This window comes from Melitaea cinxia, chromosome 17 (genome assembly GCF_905220565.1).
Source record: "Melitaea cinxia chromosome 17, ilMelCinx1.1, whole genome shotgun sequence".
NCBI classification, from domain to species: domain Eukaryota; kingdom Metazoa; phylum Arthropoda; class Insecta; order Lepidoptera; family Nymphalidae; genus Melitaea; species Melitaea cinxia.
Window position 1 is genome coordinate 759,263 of NC_059410.1, and position 18,269 is coordinate 777,531.

Sequence of the window (18,269 nt, forward strand, 5' to 3'; positions counted from 1 at the left end):
TGTGTTGAGAATCTACGTTTTTTGAAATAACATACCTTTAGTAGGGCCCTCTGTACTCTTTCTACCTTAATTAATGTGCTCTTGGCTGCACCTCGCCATAGTGTGATACAATAAATGGAAATAGATTGAGCCAAGGCAGTATAAATTTTATTTATTAATGTTTTTAACCGACTTCCAAAAAAGGAGGAGGTTCTCAATTCGACTGTATTTTTTTTTTTTTTTCTAATGTATGTTACATCAGAACTTTTGACCAGGTAGACCGATTTCGACAAATTTTATTTTAATCGAAAGGTGGTGTGTGCCAATTGGTCCCATTTAAATTTATTTGAGATCTAACAACTACTTTTCGAGTTATATCTAATAATGCGTTTTTACTTGACGCTTTTTTCGTCGACCTACGTTGTATTATACCGCATAACTTTCTACTGGATGTACCGATTTTGATAATTCTTTTTTTGTTGGAAAGGGGATGTCCCTAGTTTGGTACCGTGATAAGGAAACCAGGATCTGATGATGGGATCCCAGAGAAATCGAGGGAAACTCTCGAAAATCCGTAATAACTTTTTACTGGGTGTACCGTTTTGATGATTTTTAATTTAATCGAAAGCTGATGTTTATCATGTGGTCACATATAAATTTTGTCGAGATCTGATCACTACTTTTTGAGTAATCTTTGATAACGCGTAGTTGCTTGACTATTTTTTCGTCGATCTACGTTGTATTACTTGTCGATGTAATCGAAGTCGGTTTTTTTAACCGACTCCCAAAAAAGGAGGAGGTTCTCAATTCGACTGTATTTTTAACCGACTTCCAAAAAAGGAGGAGGTTCTCAATTCGACTGTATTTTTTTTTTTTTTTTTTTTTTTTTATGTATGTTACATCAGAACTTTTGACCGGGTGGACCGATTTCGACAAATTTTGTTTTAATCGAAAGGTAGTGTGTGCCAATTGGTCCCATTTAAATTTATTTGAGATCTAACAACTACTTTTCGAGTTATGTCTAATAATGCGTTTTTACTTGACGCTTTTTTCGTCGACCTACGTTATATTATACCGCATAACTTTCTACTGGATGTACCGATTTTGATAATTCTTTTTTCGTTGGAAAGGGGATATCTTTGGTTTAGTACCATGATAAGGAAACCAGGATCTGATGATGGGATCCCAGAGGAATCGAGGGAAACTCTTGAAAATCCGCAATAACTTTTTACTGGGTGTATCGATTTTGATAATTTTTAATTTAATCGAAAGCTGATGTTTATCATGTGGTCACATATAAATTTTATCGAGATCTGATAACTACTTCTTGAGTAATCTTTGATAACGCGTAGTTACTGGACTATTTTTTCGTCGATCTACGTTGTATTACTCTTCGATGTAATTGAAGTCGGTTTTTTTTCGTTTGCGAGCAAACACAATTATTTTTTTTTTTTTTTTTATGTATGTTACATCAGAACTTTTGACCGGGTGGACCGATTTCGACAAATTTTGTTTTAATCGAAAGGTGGCGTGTGCCAATTGGTCCCATTTAAATTTATTTGAGATCTAACAACTACTTTTCGAGTTATATCTAATAATGTGTTTTTACTTGACGCTTTTTTCGTCGACCTACGTTGTATTATACCGCATAACTTTCTACTGGATGTATCGATTTTGATAATTCTTTTTTGTTGGAAAGAGGATATCCCTAGTTTGGTACCGTGATAAGGAAACCAGGGTCTGATGATGGGATCCCAGAGGAATCGAGGGAAACTATCAAAAATCCGTAATAACTTTTTACTGGGTGTACCGATTTTGATAATTTTTAATTTAATCGAAAGCTGATGTTTATCATGTGGTCACATATAAATTTTATCGAGATCTGATAACTACTTTTTGAGTAATCTTTGATAACGCATAGTTGCTTGACTATTTTTTCGTCGATCTACGTTGTATTACTTGTCGATGTAATTGAAGTCGGTTTTTTTTTCGTTTGCGAGCAAACATAATTATTTTCGTTTGCGAGCAAACACAATTATTGTTGAAACATGTCGAAGGATTTTAAATATCCAGATTAATTATATTATCAATATACATCTTGCAATTGTATATATCTGTCATTCATAAGTGTTTTACTCAATCTCTGTACTGTGTATGTGTGTGTGAGTATGTGTGTAAGTAAAAAAAAACCGGCCAAGTGCGAGTCGGATTCGAGCACCGAGGATTCCGTACAAAAATTATTAAATAAAATATTTTTATTGTATGATGTAACTAAAAACTTGGGTTTTTTGTAATTTTTCCTTTATCTGTGCTATTAGATGTTGCTTCGTACCAAATTTCATGATTCTGTATTCACGGGATGTACCCTGTAGGTTTTGATTCCCTTGCGAGTGTCGAAAATTTCCACCATAAACGGCAGTATCTTTTGAGTGCGTTGGCTTAGAAGTTTGATTTTTTCACAGCTCCTAGAGACAGTAGCCCTGAGTATTTCATATGCATTTCAGCTCGATACCTCCACGCGTCCCTGAGTAAAAGGGTCTTGACAGACAGGCGGACAACCAAGTGATGCAAAAATGGGCCTATGCCCAGCACTGGGATATTACAGGCTGAAGCGATATAATATTTTGTTATGATTTTTCCTCTTAATGCGAGAGAAACCGCGCGGCTAGTATAAATATATACGTATAAATGTCGCCGTTTTAAACTTGTTTACGAACGGGAACATTTTGTTCGTTTGAATATTCATTTTATTTTCGTTCCAAAAATATCTTCGAGATTTTTCGAAACGACGCTCCGAAGACGGCTTATTGCACTCCATCGTTTTATATAAGTTTAAGTCTTAAAACGTGACCCGATAAGATAATCAATTCTGAAACATTAAATTTGCCTCATAAATAATGTTTTATATAGATAAGTATAGATTCCTAACTATGCAATGTCAAGCTATCGATGATAATGGGTAATATTTTGCATGTTTTTGTTTGTTTCGTAATAAGTACAATACTGATAATAAGTAGGTACTTTGTGGCTACGATACTAAAGAATATAGCCACCCCCTATCTTCCCGTGGGTGTCGTAAGAGGCGACTAAGGGATAACACAGTTCCGCTACCACCTTGGAACTTAAAAAGCCGACCGGTGGCGGGATAACCATCCATCTGCTGGCTTTGAAATACACAGACCGAAGACGGGCAGCAGCGTCTTCGGTGCGACAAAGCCAGCCCTGCGGTCACCAACCCGCCTGCCCAGCGTGGTGGCTATGGGCAACACACATGAGTTCACGTTATTTTTGGCGTAAACTTGTGGAGGCCTATGTCCAGCAGTGGACTGTATAGGCTGTAATGATGAAGTACAATAATAATGATAAACACTTCACACTCAATGTCCCCAAGTAATATATATATATATATACTAATGGAATAAACGCTTGACACTCAACAGCGGGGGGTCCGGAAACACACGCAATACACAAACATAAACGCGACAAACATTTATATGTCCAATACAAATGTCTGTCGTGAGCGGGGATCGAACATGTAACCGCTAGCGATTATCGCAAAAAAAAATTGTACGAGTAGGTATACAGTCGTTTAGTTAAAAAAGAATCGAGTGTAGTTTTTAAAATAATTAAATTATATTTCAGATTATTTATTTTTAATATTAGAAGATAGAACACACATGTCCGCTCTGATTAATTGATCTGACAATTTACGAAATGTTAAACATTTCATTTTAGTTTCTACGATAAGAAAATGTGTTACCCGTTTAAAATCTATATCTACTACTATTGTAAATCTGAAAAGTTTGTTTGTTTGTTTGAACGCGCTAATCTCAGGAACTTTGTGTTGGATACCGAGGAAGGCTATACGATGTTTTTTCCTCAAATTAACGCGTGTGTATCCGCGGGTCACAGGTAGTAAGATATAAATGGCGTCTCGCTGGGAACCTAAAGAATTATGCCCAAACCACCCTAGCCAATATTGTGTTGTTTTTTGTCACTTAAGCTGACACATAGACAGGGGCTGTCTGTAAGAAAACGCCTACAATGGTAATCTCTTCAGCCTGTAATATCCCACTACTGAACATAAGCCTTTTTCCTCACGTAGGAGAAGGATCAGAGCTTAATCCACGCTGCTCCAATGTGGGTTGGCGGATATATTCCCTACTATGAGTAACGATCGCTATCAGGTATACATGATAACAACCGGGACCGACGGCATAACGTGCTCTCCGAGGCACGTAAGGGAGACCCACAAGGACTGCACAAACGACAAGAGACCACGGCAAACACCTGTATGGCCAATACAAATGTTTGTCATGTGCGGGGATCGAACCCGCAACTGCCAGCGCAACAGCTACAATCCATGGCTGTAACCGTTGCGCCAACGCGGCTACAATACCTATTGTTTTTTTTTTTATATTTGTCAAATCTCATGGTACAAGTATATCCAGTATCTTATCAATATGTTTAGCTTATTTCATAATATTACAAAACAAGTATTTGAAGAAAAACAAGTCTAAGTGCGGACGTACTGATTTTATTTATATTTTTATAAACATTAAGTAAAATAATGTACTGTGTGGCTACGGCACTAAAGAATTTAGCCACCCCCTCTCTTCCCGTGGGTGTCGTAAGAGGCGACTAAGGGATAACAAGGTTCCACAACCACCTTGGAACTTAAGAAGCCGACCGATGGCGGGATAACCATCCAACTGCTGGCTTTGAAATACACAGGCCGAAGACGGGCAGCAGCGTCTTCGGTGCGACAAAGCCAGTACTGCGGTCACCAACCCGCCTGCCCAGCGTGGTGACTATGGGCAAAACACATGAGTTCACGTTATTTTTGGCGTAAACTTGTGGAGGCCTATGTCCAGCAGTGGACTGTATAGGCTGTAATGATGAAAATAAAATTAATAAAAATATGCCTTTATTGATTTTTATGATTCAGTTACAAAAAATATGTATGATGACCTTTTGCGGATAAATACATATTTAGATAATTATTATTGATATGAATACAAAAAAAAAAAACGCGAACGTATTAAAATTTTGTCTCGTCGATTGTGTTCGTTGTGTTGATGGAAATATTTCGGTATGTTTATATAGAAATAAGAAGCATATATCTATATTATATTTGAGAACCTATTTGTTTTGGTGAGAATTATAGTTTAAGCTAAGATATAAAATTCTCGTGTCGCTGTGTTTGTAGTTAAACTCCTCCGAAACAGCTTGACCGGTTCTCGTGAAATTTTGTGTGCATATCGAGTAGGTCTGAGAATCGACCAACATCTATTTTTCATTCCCCCAAGTTATAAGGGGGGGTTGAGATGGTTAATAAAATACATATATGGCAAAACAACGTTTGCGGGGCCAGCTAGTATAAATATATAATACTAGCCGACCCGAGCCCACTTCGTTGTAACCAAATAACATACTTTAAATAATAAATTTTATAGCACTTAAAAAAATAATATGTTGCTTCCGTGTATTTATTATTTTAAATTACAAACCAAATAACATACTTTAAAGAACAAATTTTATAGCAATTAAATAAATAATATGTTGCCCGATAGACTAAAATAAGACTAAATTAATAACGTCGAAAGACTAATAAATTGTTTTCTAATAACGATAGATGGCGCTAGTTTATTTACCATTTTGATATTATATTTTAATCTTTTTCTTATTTAGTGAATTTTTTGTTCAATTACAATAAAATATAGTCTATGTCACTCCTGAATAGTGTAGCTTTCTGTTAGTGAAAAAATTTTCATGATCGGATCAGTATTTGTGAAGATTACCCCCTACATACAAACAAAGTTATAAACTTTACCTCTTTATAATATTAGTATAGATAGATATGTTTTATGTCTTTGGCGTATATGTCTTTTGGTTTCATGCCCCAGTTCCGGTTGTAAATCTGATCCATCGTTAGTCCTTGTAAGCACGTAGTCCAGCAACCCGCAAATGGGAAAAACCCAGAAATGGAGTACTGTAATGGATTAACCTCTAATCCTCTTCTGCATATAAATATGGAGAGTATTTTGTTTTTTCCCCGCAGAAGGATGTTACCGGATGTTAAGTATTATAAGACAATGTGGTCAGCTTTCTTATCTTTTTGTGATCCTTTTCCTTTTTTCGCGCTCAAATGCTACATTAATCGCTTACCATCCGATGAACCGCACGCTTGTTTGCCACCATCTCGACTAGAAATTTCAACGTCCGGCCAATATTGTTCTTTTTAGACTGCCATGTTGGGCTCGATATAGTAATGTCATGCAAAGACCTATCTGGCTCTTGTTTGGAAATTTATTGTAAGACCAATTGGGTTCTCTTTGGGCTGGCCCGTTGGACTCAATTTTTGGATATGGGGAGAGGGTGTTCTAAAACCTCACCACTTATCATCAAGGTGAGGTAGAAAGTTCAAAATTTGCTGAAATACATGACGTAATCGATGGTCGACTCTAATTAATCTGGAGTTCCGTCTGCGGGTACTTTTCAAACCCTGCTTGTATGACCTCTCATTAAAATTCGATCGATTATATTGAATCACTAGCGACCCGCCCCGGCTTCGCACGGGTGCAATGCTGATACTAAATATACTACAGAATATAGTTATTTATAGTATGAAGGTAGTTTATAGCATGGTTATTAACATAATAACAACATTCAAATATGGGTCGTTAGATTACACGTTGTTACAAAATGCGTTGAAGAAATAAAGGTTCACTGCTCGTTCCCCGTAGATGATAGCGTGATAATTTGTAGCCTATATGTTGACCCGACTTCTTAATAATATTCGTGCCAAATTTGAAGTAAATCCATGCGGTACTTTTTGAGTTTATCCCGGACATACCTACAGACAAACAGACAAAAATTCTAAAAACTATATTTTTGTCTTCGGTATCGATTGTAGATCACACCCCAAGTATTCCTTTAAAAAATATTCAATGTACAGTTTTGACTTTCCTACCATTTTATTATAATGTATAGATAATGCAAATTAAGTCCTACGGCTGAAGTGTTTATTTTTTCAATCAGGCTCCATTAAGTACAGCGAATTGGGTGAACACAATCACTCATACTCAGAGCCAAAATTATAACCCATATTTACCGGCTATAATTTTTATTTTTATATTGGGCTTCCCCATTGCAGTTCCACTCAGTGCCCAGGTAGAATATACCGCCTTAACGTATTTTCGTTTAAATAAGGGTTTTCTAGACTGGATCCTGAGTGGGCTCTCTTAGGTAATTGCTACTCATGAAAGCCCTCTTATTACCCAATGAGGGCCAAATACATAAACTGGGCGATCCACCAGTAATCGGTCGGAATCTAGTCGGAATATTGTTTTCAAAAATAACAAATACAAAGTCTCTTATATGCTGTAACAATGGGAAACAACATATTCCACGAAGCTTATGTTTTGTATAAATGCAAATGAATTCTCTCGTACCGTATGTTTTAATTATGCTAATAAGGACTCTCATAATAAAATAAAGTATGACATTGACCGTGTTTGCGAGGCAGGCGCGGCTCGACCGACGAAAATACTCGAAAATATAAAAATATTTTAACACGTGCATACACTTTTCAATTATATTTGTGTGTGAATTATGTTTATGTGTTATACATATCGATAATATTTATTCGTGTTGGTTTCAAAAGCACTTTTAAAACTTCAATATACATTCAGTTACTGAATATAAATTTATTTTCTTTAATAATTTAATATGGATATCCGGTATGCCGAAGCATCGTCAAAAAAAGAAAAATACTGTTACTTTAAAAAAAAAACGATAGTAAATTAGTCAACTATATACGCCGAGTTGCACGAAACAAAATTAAAATTTAAGTAGAGATTAAACTAATTTAATCACAAGCATTTTATTCTTTTAATTCTTGCGATTAGATTAGTTTAATCACTACTTAAATTTTAATTCCTTTTCGTGCAACTCGGCGAGTCTTATGTCCCCCTGTATGAAAAGCGAGCGATACTAAATCCTACTATGGTTGAAAACTAGTAAGCTGGCACGTTGTTATCCTTGTCGATATTAATGATTATCGCTTCACTTGTGTGACTCATATCGTGATATTTTAAAGCCCAACTTGTTTGTGCAAATACATTAATTTAAATCATCAAGATCATCCAACACCATATCGCTTTGGTGTAGTGGTGCGGGCATCGCGTGGACACAAACCGGCGAATGCGGGTTCGATTCCCGCCCGAGACGGATATTTTTATTTGATGTGGCAAATGTTTCTTTCTGGTCTGATTGTCTGTTCTTGTGGGTCGCCCCACCGGGCCTTGGAGAGCACCAACACTTGTTGGTTGAGTATATCCGCCGACCCGCAGTGAAGCAGCGTGGTGGATTAAGCTCCAACCCTTCTTCTACCCGGAGAATGAGGCCTATGCTTATCAGTGGGACGTTACAGGCTGAAACATGAAATTCAAATTGTTTTCATTGAGATTTTATAGTTATCTTAAATCGTGTGACCATAATCGCTACGAGTTCGATGAACTCATTAGTATTTAAAGAAATTAGCACTCGAGTATTCCTCCTATGAAGTCGTATAACACATATATACACACATACATGTATATATACAAAGATATGTATACATGTGTGGTACGAGTGTAGATGTACGAGTGTGTGTGCACAGACAGCCACCTCCGTTCCAATCTGTTTGTTGAACCGCGAACGGCCGTATCGAGGCTGGCGGCCGGCGACTAGTGCATTGTTGCGTTATTTCGCAATCGATCGTCGATACTTACTCATATACAGACTCTTCTAGAAATGCATTTGATAAATATATATGTAACTATACGTATATCGCGGTTTTATTATACGTTGTGAAAAAGGTCGTTGGCGCAGTCGGCTTTGAAATAAAATGAAAATATTTATTTCTCCGTAAGGTTATATACACAATTAACGAACGTCAAAACCAATCTACTCTTCAAAAAAATCATAAGAGTCATGTAAGCAAAATCAACTAAAAATTAAAAATTTGCTTAATTATTTAATTTGATTATTGCGTGAAGTTTTACAATTTTAAGTAATTTACAATATTTATATATTGTTTTCTAATGTTTACGCGTATTTCGCTCATTATAATGAAACAAATTTTTCGAATTTTATCGCGGTTTATTAGGTTTTTTACATGTCGTTTCGGATACCATGTAACCATGGTCACAGGAAGTCCTTCTGTGATCATGGGATGAAATCCGAAAGAGATGTTTCATTATAATACAAAGTTGTTTTCTGCTTCTCCGTTTCGTTCTGATCTTTCTTTAGCTTGAGCTTTGACTGTAGAAATATTTATAAATGGCGTTAAGTGTTACCTAATAACTCTTTACCGAGCTTACCGACTTTGATGATTCTTTTAATTCGAAACTTGGTGTTTATCGTACGATCCCATTTATATTTAATCGAGACCTGACGACTGACGAGTAGTTTTTGAGTTATTCATAATAATGTGTATTGTACCTGACTACTTACTTATACTTGTGTTGGTGTGAATTGAATTCAATTTTTTTTTGTTCAGAGAACCTTAACCTTATTTTAGATCATCGACTTTCATGTCTTCATGACATCTAATCATCGCTTTCTTGGACTGTCTATAATTCTCTTTCTTATCATCATCATATCTCATCTTTAATCTCGTAATACATAGGTAGGATATTATTTTAACGTTCATTGTTTAAAATTGGTACACTAGCTAAGAAAAGCCCATTGAAAAAAAATATAAAGTATTTATGATATTAATATTTACACGCCGCGTTGGCGCAACGGTCTCAGCCGTGGATTGTGCCGGTTGCGCTGGCGGTTGCGGGTTTGATCCCAGGTACAGTCCTAGCGATCGTTACTCATAGTAGGGAATATATCCGCCAACCCGCATTGGAGCAGCTGGTGGATTAAGCTCTGATCCTTCTCCTACATGGGGAAAGAAGCCTATGCCTAGTAGTGGGATATTACAGGCTTAAGCGAAGCGTAATATTTATAATCTGTTAGTATCGATGTCTATGTAACATACGATTCGCCTAAGTCATGATGTTTATAAGGAAAAATAAATAAATAAATTTTTTTATCATATTTTTTTATTTATATTTTTATCGCCAACCTTGGATTTTTAACGTACGTTATAAATTTAATGCATAATAATTTAGAATAAAATAACCTCGAAACAAACATTTGGATAAAACTAAAACATTTAGCAAAATGTCAGATTTATGTTACGTTGATTGATTCACCTATACAACCCCACAGCTGGGCATAAGCCTTTTCATGAACGATACGTGTGGGACCTTAATCCACTACAAAAAGAAATGAAGAGAGCAGCAAGGTACAATTGTGTTTGCTCGCAAACGAAAATAAAACCGACTTCGATTACGTCGACCAGTAAACGTAAGTCGACGAAAAAATAGTCAAGTAAAATCCGCATCATTAAAGATAACTCAAAAAGTACCCGTCAGATCTGAATTAAATTTAAACGGGACTACATGACAAGCAACTCCTTTCGATTAAAAATTAATCATATTGGTCCACCCGTAAAAAGTTCTGTAAATAACATACATAAAAAAATACAGTAGAATTGACTACCTCCTCCTTTTTTTAGAAGTCGGTTAGAAAACGAAAAACTATTTTGTATATAAACAAGACAATTCAATAATTACATTTGACAAATTTAACATAACCTTATTAATATTGTCCATCGATGAGATAAATTTCTAATTTTCCGATATTGAAATTTATTTTTCTAGTATGTCATCGGCTTTATTAAATATTACAACAAATTACTTAACTCAATGGACCGTAGAACAGAAAGCCGCAAGAATATAAGCCGGAAAAAGCTCTCGGATCACTTTTCAAAATTTAAGGTCGTTATACAAAAAAATTAAAGAAAATTAACAACGCAAGTATGAAAATCGTGTTTGCCGAAATCACCACATGCCACCCGCTTACAATATGTGGAACTATATCTAATGACAGGACGGGATATAGAGGTAGCTTGGTCAAGCCTAATTCAATCAAATGCCTTTCCATCGTTAAGGCCATCGTTGATCGTTAAGCCCGGCTGGGGAAGTACCTCGGCCTTACAGAAGACTACAGCTAAATAATACTGCTTTCAAGCAGTTTTGTGTTCCTGCTGGTGAGTAAAGTGACCAGAGCTCCTGGAGGAATCGGGCATAGGGTCGGCAACGCACATGCAATGCTTCGGGTTTTGCAGACGTCTATAATCGCTTACCATCAGATGAGTCGTACGCTTGTTTGCCGACGTAGTAGCATACAAAAAAAAGATATTCGTTGATATTGTATTAAGGTTTTCTACTCAAAGTTTGTCAGTGATTTTTTTAACTACAGTAAAGATATTGATATCATTGAACATCTCTCTCAGAAATTCTATTGACTTCCTCGTCACGTTTTTCTCGTATCATTAGCTTCAAAGAATAACTCATTTATTAATTATGTCCCAATAAAATATCAATCAGAGGGTGATGTAAAATTGATTATAACCTTACCCAACCGAAATTGGCGCTACGTGCTCAGAGACACGTTCCACTGAGCTGGTTCTGATCTCTGTTGTAATGTAGCGTGGAAAATGAAAACATAAATGGGGCTTCAAAAGCACCTTATAATATTATTTTATGGTTTAAGAATCTTTATTTTCCCTAAAAAATAAATTCACTTACATGAGCTATAAACTAAAAATTTAGTTAACATATGAAGTTTTTTTTTTCACACAGGCCGAAGACGGCTAGCAGCGTCTTCGGTGCGACAAAGCCAGGCCTGCGGTCACCAACCCGCCTGCCCAGCGTGGTGACTATGGGCAAAACACATGAGTTCACGCATTTTTGGCGCGAACTTGTGAAGGCCAATGTCCAGCAGTGGACTGCAATAGGCTGGAATGATGATGATGATGATGATGATTAATGATGAAGTTTTTTTATATAACTTGGTCGACAAACAAGCGTTCAGCTCACCTGATGGTAAGCGATTGCCGTAACTTATAGACGTCTGCAACACCAGAAGTATCGCAAGCGCGCTATCGACCCAACCCCCAATTCCCTGGGTGTGCTATGCCCTACCTCCATTAAAGAGTATGTAATATTTCAATTAATTATAACTATTGTGTGTGTTAGAGTTAAAAACAAAATGAGCTAGAAACTAAACAGTTATTCCTTTATAAGCTTGACATAATATTCAATAATTAAAATTTTTCATTATATGTCCACCATAAAAGACAGCGCAATTATATAATTTTGTAAAAAAATATATTTTGGCTATTAAATATTTTTTTATATCATCACCACATAGTATAAAAATCGCTTCCCGCTGTCTGTATGCTTAGATCTTTAAAACTACGCAACGGATTTTGATGCGTTTTTAGTAAATAGAGGAAGTTTTATACGTATAATACATGCATAACATAGTAGAGGAACATTGATAGCTTTTGCAACTGTGCGAAGCCGGGGCGGGTCGCTAGTAATCAATAAAGTTATGTGGGATTTTGTTGTACATAAATAAGGCTCAAGGAAATGTGTACTTTAAAGACCTTTTGATCGCGGAGCATTATTACTGTTTATATAGAACTATGGCCTGTCGATAGATACTAACAAGACACGACGTTTTAAATGTATTGATAGAAATATTTATTAGCAAACCCGTGTGTATAAAAATATAATCACACTTATAAAACACAATCTCCCGCTATTACGTTTATCTCTCTTTTCTTGATAAGCTCGAAAACTACTAAACGGATTTTCATGTAGTTATCGCTACTTGACAGTGTTTTTGAGGAATATTTAGATGTACAATTAAAATTGTACTAAATATATCACCTTTTTTTGTGTTTTTTTTTTTTACTTATGCTACAGTCAAACCTAAGTTTAATCTGCAAATTACCCTACACAATGAAAATGCTTCTATTTAGTACGTGCAAGACACGATCAACTAAGCTTGCAGTAATTATTACTCCACTCGTAAAGGTTCTAAGATACATCTCAATTAGCGGAACACCTTGGGTGGGAATCACCGTGCTCAAGGGCGGAGGTCTCAACCTGACAGCTCCGAGATTACTTCCTCGAGTTAAGTGTTCTTCACTTTTGAATTAATCCCTGAAACGGGATTTTCAATAAAGCTCGGTCTTAGAAATTATTTCCGTGAATATATTTCTCTTTATTCCTTTTAAATAAAATGTGTTTTATTAAATAATTAATTATTTTACAGTTTTTGCGACCGCTCTGGTGTAATGGTGTGTGAGTGCCGTACCTCGGAGAGCACGTAAAGCCGTCGTTCCTGGGTGTTATCATGTATACCTGATAGCGATCGTAGTAGGGAATATATCCGCCAACACGCGTTGGAACAGCGTGGTGTATTAAGCTCTGATCCTTCTCTTACATGGGGATAGAGGCCTATGCCCAGCAGTGGGATGTTAAAGGCTTAAGCGCGTATAAAAATACAAAATAGTAATAAAAATAGGATTAAAATTCCAATTCCCAATAAGGTAGTATCAATTGCAATCGATTGCAAGAGGATGCTTTATCGTTATATAATAAAGCTAACCTTTTGAGACAAACTTTAAACAGTTAACTATTGTAAAACGAAAAAAAATATATCTAAAAACAGTAATAAAAGAAAATTTTCAACATCGAAATTAGATCTTTACATATCACAACTGGTCCTGCGGGAATTTTAGTATAAAAATGGGAATTTATACATATGTGTTTAATTGTGAATGTTCAACATTTTAAGTTTCATTACAATCGTTTCGTTTCCTTGTAAGAAATATGAAGAAACAGGAATTCAAAAAACCGATACAAATAAAAAATCCGGGTGTTCTTTAGACCACACGACTGAAGTAGAACTTCTTTAGCTCCATCTAACATATCTCCCTCTCAACTTCCGTTCGCCTCGCCGGATCACACTTTTCATAACGCTCTCGTCATACATTTCACCAACTTACTTCCCAACTCAAGCGTACAGAAGTTTTGCTTCACAAACGAGTGTGCTGGTATATGATCTAACCATATGACTGAAGTAAACCTTTGGCAGTAGGCTTGCACTGTGTCTTAGATAGAGGAACGTAACTGGCTATAAGAGAAAAAGAGAAAGAAAATGCGTGCTCGCACCTTTCTTGCTCCAGCTTATTCCTCAAGTCAAGGATGCGTACAAAAGTTTTACTTAAAAAAATCGCATTGGCAATACATGTCATTTCTGTTCTAATATATTTTGTAGGCAATTCGAAACCGTGTCAAAGAGACCCGTGGGCGAGGAGCGTACTTGAAAATGAATTTCAAGCTAAAAATACGTGTGAAGCGATCGAGAGCTTTACAAAGCTCTTCGATTCTCGACGACTTGAACACCGGCTCTCGACCCTGAGAGATTGACGCGGTTGAGGTCGCGACGATATCGATCAACGTTGCCGGCCTATTAGATAATGTATGGAATATTGAATAATTTATATACGCGTGTTAAATAAAAGTTATTAAGTTTTTGAAGGAAATCTTCTTTACGCTCGCTTGACTTGGGGACTAAACTGGTGAATTCGGGACGAGAGCGTTACGTAAAGTGTGATAGGGCGAGGCGAACAAAAGTTGAGAGGGAGATATAGTTTAGATAGAGCTGAAGAAGTTTTACTTCAGTCGTGTGGTGTGTGTTTCAAGACGGTGTGTTCGAAGACGGGCAGCAGCGTCTAGGTGAGACAAAGCCAGCCCTGCGGTCACCAACCCGCCTGCCTAGCGTGGTGGCTATAGGCAACATACATGAGTTCACGCCATTTTGGGCGCGAATCGTGGAGGCCTATGTCCAGCAGTGGACTGCAATAGGCTGGAATGATGATGATGATGTGTGGTGTAGAGCTGACTCGTTTTTTTTTTGTATCAGGATAAAAACTTAAAAGTAATTTCTGTAAAAATTAAAATGATCCCTTACCCAAAAGTTGCCTGGAAGAGATCGCTCAATATCGATAAGGCCGCCTTTTGTACTTAGCTCCTGTTTTTATTTTTGTAATTTTGCTCACTCTTGGTGTACAATAAAGAGTTATTATTATTATTATTATTAATGATCATAAAGAAGTTCTAAATTATTGTAACATATCGTGATAAGTACTTAACCTTTATTCGTGAGGATACTTCTAAAGAAGCAAGAGACATTTCCTTTAACTTTAATAGGCTGAATCAAACGTGCTTATAAAATTAAAATGCACGATTTCAGTCTGTATTATCCCACTGCTGGGCACAAGCCTCTTTCTCCGCGTGGGAGATGGATTGGAGGTTAATCCAGCACGATGCTCCACTGCGGGTTAGCGGATATAGTTACTACTATGAGTAACGATCGCTATCAGGTATTTAAGATAATAACAGAGACCGACAGCTTATCGTGCTCTCCGAGGCACGGTGGGGAGGCTCACAAATTAAAATTAGGTTATTTTAATTGATATTAATATTCTAGAGGTAATAAAACCCTTTGACTTTGATTTAATAAATCGCTCGCTCATACATAACACACACCGGAAGGATTCATGTGTTTTGAGATTCAGAAACACTAAACACAAACACACACCAATACACAATTGACATTTTACCCATTACTACAAGCACAACAGCCAGTTGTGCATGTGATCGTGTAATATATCGTGACCGACAGCGCTAGATAAATATTTGGTCTGCATAATAAAATAAAAGAACTTTCTCATCCAAACACATGTGACAGTAATAAAAACAGTGACACGATATTTTATCATCTTATAACTCCATTAAGTTGACATCACGCGAGCGTAAACAGCTTAACAAAACCGCTTTCATATACACTATCTGCCTAAGTACGGGCAATATATCCACGTTAAATGAACCGAACATACGCCAATTGAGTCACAATATAAATGGCAAACGATAACATTGATGCGTGATCAAATAGAGCTTATAACTTTTTATACTTTCGTGATTACTAAGATATTCTGAGTTACCGATATATCGGCACTTTGGATCGGATTATTATTTATTAACGAAATACACGGTGATTAACTCGTTTTATGTATTAACGAGCTGTACCCGCGACTTCGTCCGAAATTTAACAAAATAGTTATTGTTCAGTTGGCAAAGTTATAAAATAAATAAATTTCTAAAATAAAAGTTGCTTAAGTTACTCCTTACTAATACAGGTATCTGCCAGTGAAAAACCCGTCAAAATCGGTCCAGCCGTTTTAGAGATTAGCCGGAACAAACAGACGGACAGACAAAAATTGTAAAAAATGTTATTTTGGTATATGTATCCTGTGTACGTCCATATGCATTTAGTAAAAAGCGGTTATTTTAATATTACAAACAGACACTCCAATTTTATTTAAGTTGTCACTAAAACTATATAGTTTAGTGTCTTAGTTTGTGAAAAGGTTTCTGCAAATAATACTTACTTTATTTAGATACAGCTGTATTAAATTAATTTTAAAAAATGTTATATACCAACATCGCTAAATTGATATTATTCAAAAAAGTTTTTGAAATAATACCTTCCGATGTATTAATCATACGTGTCTATTTGTCTACAGACGCTGATCAACATGGCGTATTGCTCGCTGGCGCTATTCGGTTTCCTCATCCAGCGCCTGGTGTTCGGGCGTCTTCGCGTGGCGGAGGCTCAGCGCGTCAAGGACAAGTTCTGGAATTACGTGTTCTACAAGTTCATCTTCGTGTTTGGCGTGCTCAACGTGCAGTACATGGACGAGGTTCTGCTCTGGTGCTCGTGGTTCACGCTCGTCGGCTTCCTGCATTTGCTCGGCCAGCTCTGCAAGGATCGATTCGACTATGTAAGTACTGTGGTGTTACTTTCTTCCTAAAATCCTGTAGGTCCTTATACATGCTTTATGAAATATGAGCTCAATCAACAAAAACTTTTTTTTTTCGAAATCAAAATGGCGAAATAAAGTGATCTTATTATATTTTTTTAGGCTAAAATGTATCCCATAATAATTGTGTTGTTTATTTGGACACAGAGATATGCTATATAAATATATAGTAGGTATTGTGAAAATGTCGCCATAAATGGATGCAGCCGAATTGTCTGGTGTGTCGTCAATTGACGTCGCTGTTTATTCACTACAGACGATTAAGCCCTGTCTAATATATTATAATTATTTATTTATTTAATACATATAAATTACATAACACTAACATATTTTAACAGTAACAATGCCATTAAATCCTTATTGGGTTTGACTTTTCTACGTGACATTGGCGAAATCATCTGTGCTCATTGGGCACTATTGAAAGCCATTTTAATCTTTTTTTTTTTATGTCACTAAGTCGGTAAACAAGCGTACGGCTCACCTGATGGTAAGCGATTACCGTAGCTTATAGACGCCTGCAACACCAGAAGCATCGCAAGCGCGTAACCGACCCAATCCCCAATCCCCTAGGAGCTCTGGTCACCTTACTCACCAACAGGAACACAATACTGCTTGAAAACAGTATTATTTTGCTATGATCTTCTGTAAGGTCGAGGTTCTACCCCAGTCGGGCTGCTCCATATTTTGAGCAGGAAATTCCTGCTGTGCCCTACCTCAGTTAAAAACCTGAAGAAGGAGAAGGGTTTGACTTGGCATAAAGAAGTATTGGTATAGAAGTAGAAGCGAATTTTCGTAACGGCAGTGTCCTCAATGTTTTGGCGTAGTGGTCACAGTAACTTGCTGTTTTGCTGGTAATCGTAGTCGTAGATCGCCACTCATGACAAACATTTTTATTGACTGTTTGTTTGTTTGTCTGTTCTGAACGTGTGTAGTGTTGTATGTATTTCTGGTACTGACCCAGGATTATCTTAATTGCAACTATTAAGTGTAATAATTGTGTTTGCTCGCAAAATAAAAAAAAAAACTTTTTCAATTACATCGACATACTTGTCGTACACGTACACAACGTAGGAAGACGAAAAAATAGTCAAGTAAATACGCGTTATCCAAGATTACTCAAGAAGTAGTCATTAGATCTCAATTCAATTTAAATGGGACCACATGACATACAATACCTTTTGATTAAAAAAAAATCATCGAAATCGGTCCATCCAGTCAAAAGTTCTGAGGTACCATACATTAAAAAAATACAATCGAATTGAGAACGGCCTCCTTTTGTGGAAGTCGGTTAAAAAAATCTTGGCCTTTAATAGTCATTGATGGAGTCCTTTTAAATCTTTATGTATATATATTGTTATGTAATGTATACGATCTGTAATAATTATGCTATTCGGTTTGTGTAACCTTCGTGTAACCGAAGATGACCTTAAGCAGCGTAATAACTGGG

At 36.5% G+C, this 18,269-nt stretch overlaps 1 protein-coding gene across 1 annotated transcript in view; it reads left to right on the plus strand.

Moving 5' to 3' along the window:
* LOC123661773 (E3 ubiquitin-protein ligase AMFR-like) overlaps positions 1-18,269 on the plus strand; it is a 74,364-nt gene that overhangs the window by 25,738 nt on the left and 30,357 nt on the right. The window contains exon 2 of the mRNA XM_045596712.1: positions 16,526-16,783. Coding sequence (XP_045452668.1) covers positions 16,526-16,783 — 258 coding nt within the window. The remainder of the gene's footprint in view (positions 1-16,525; positions 16,784-18,269) is intronic.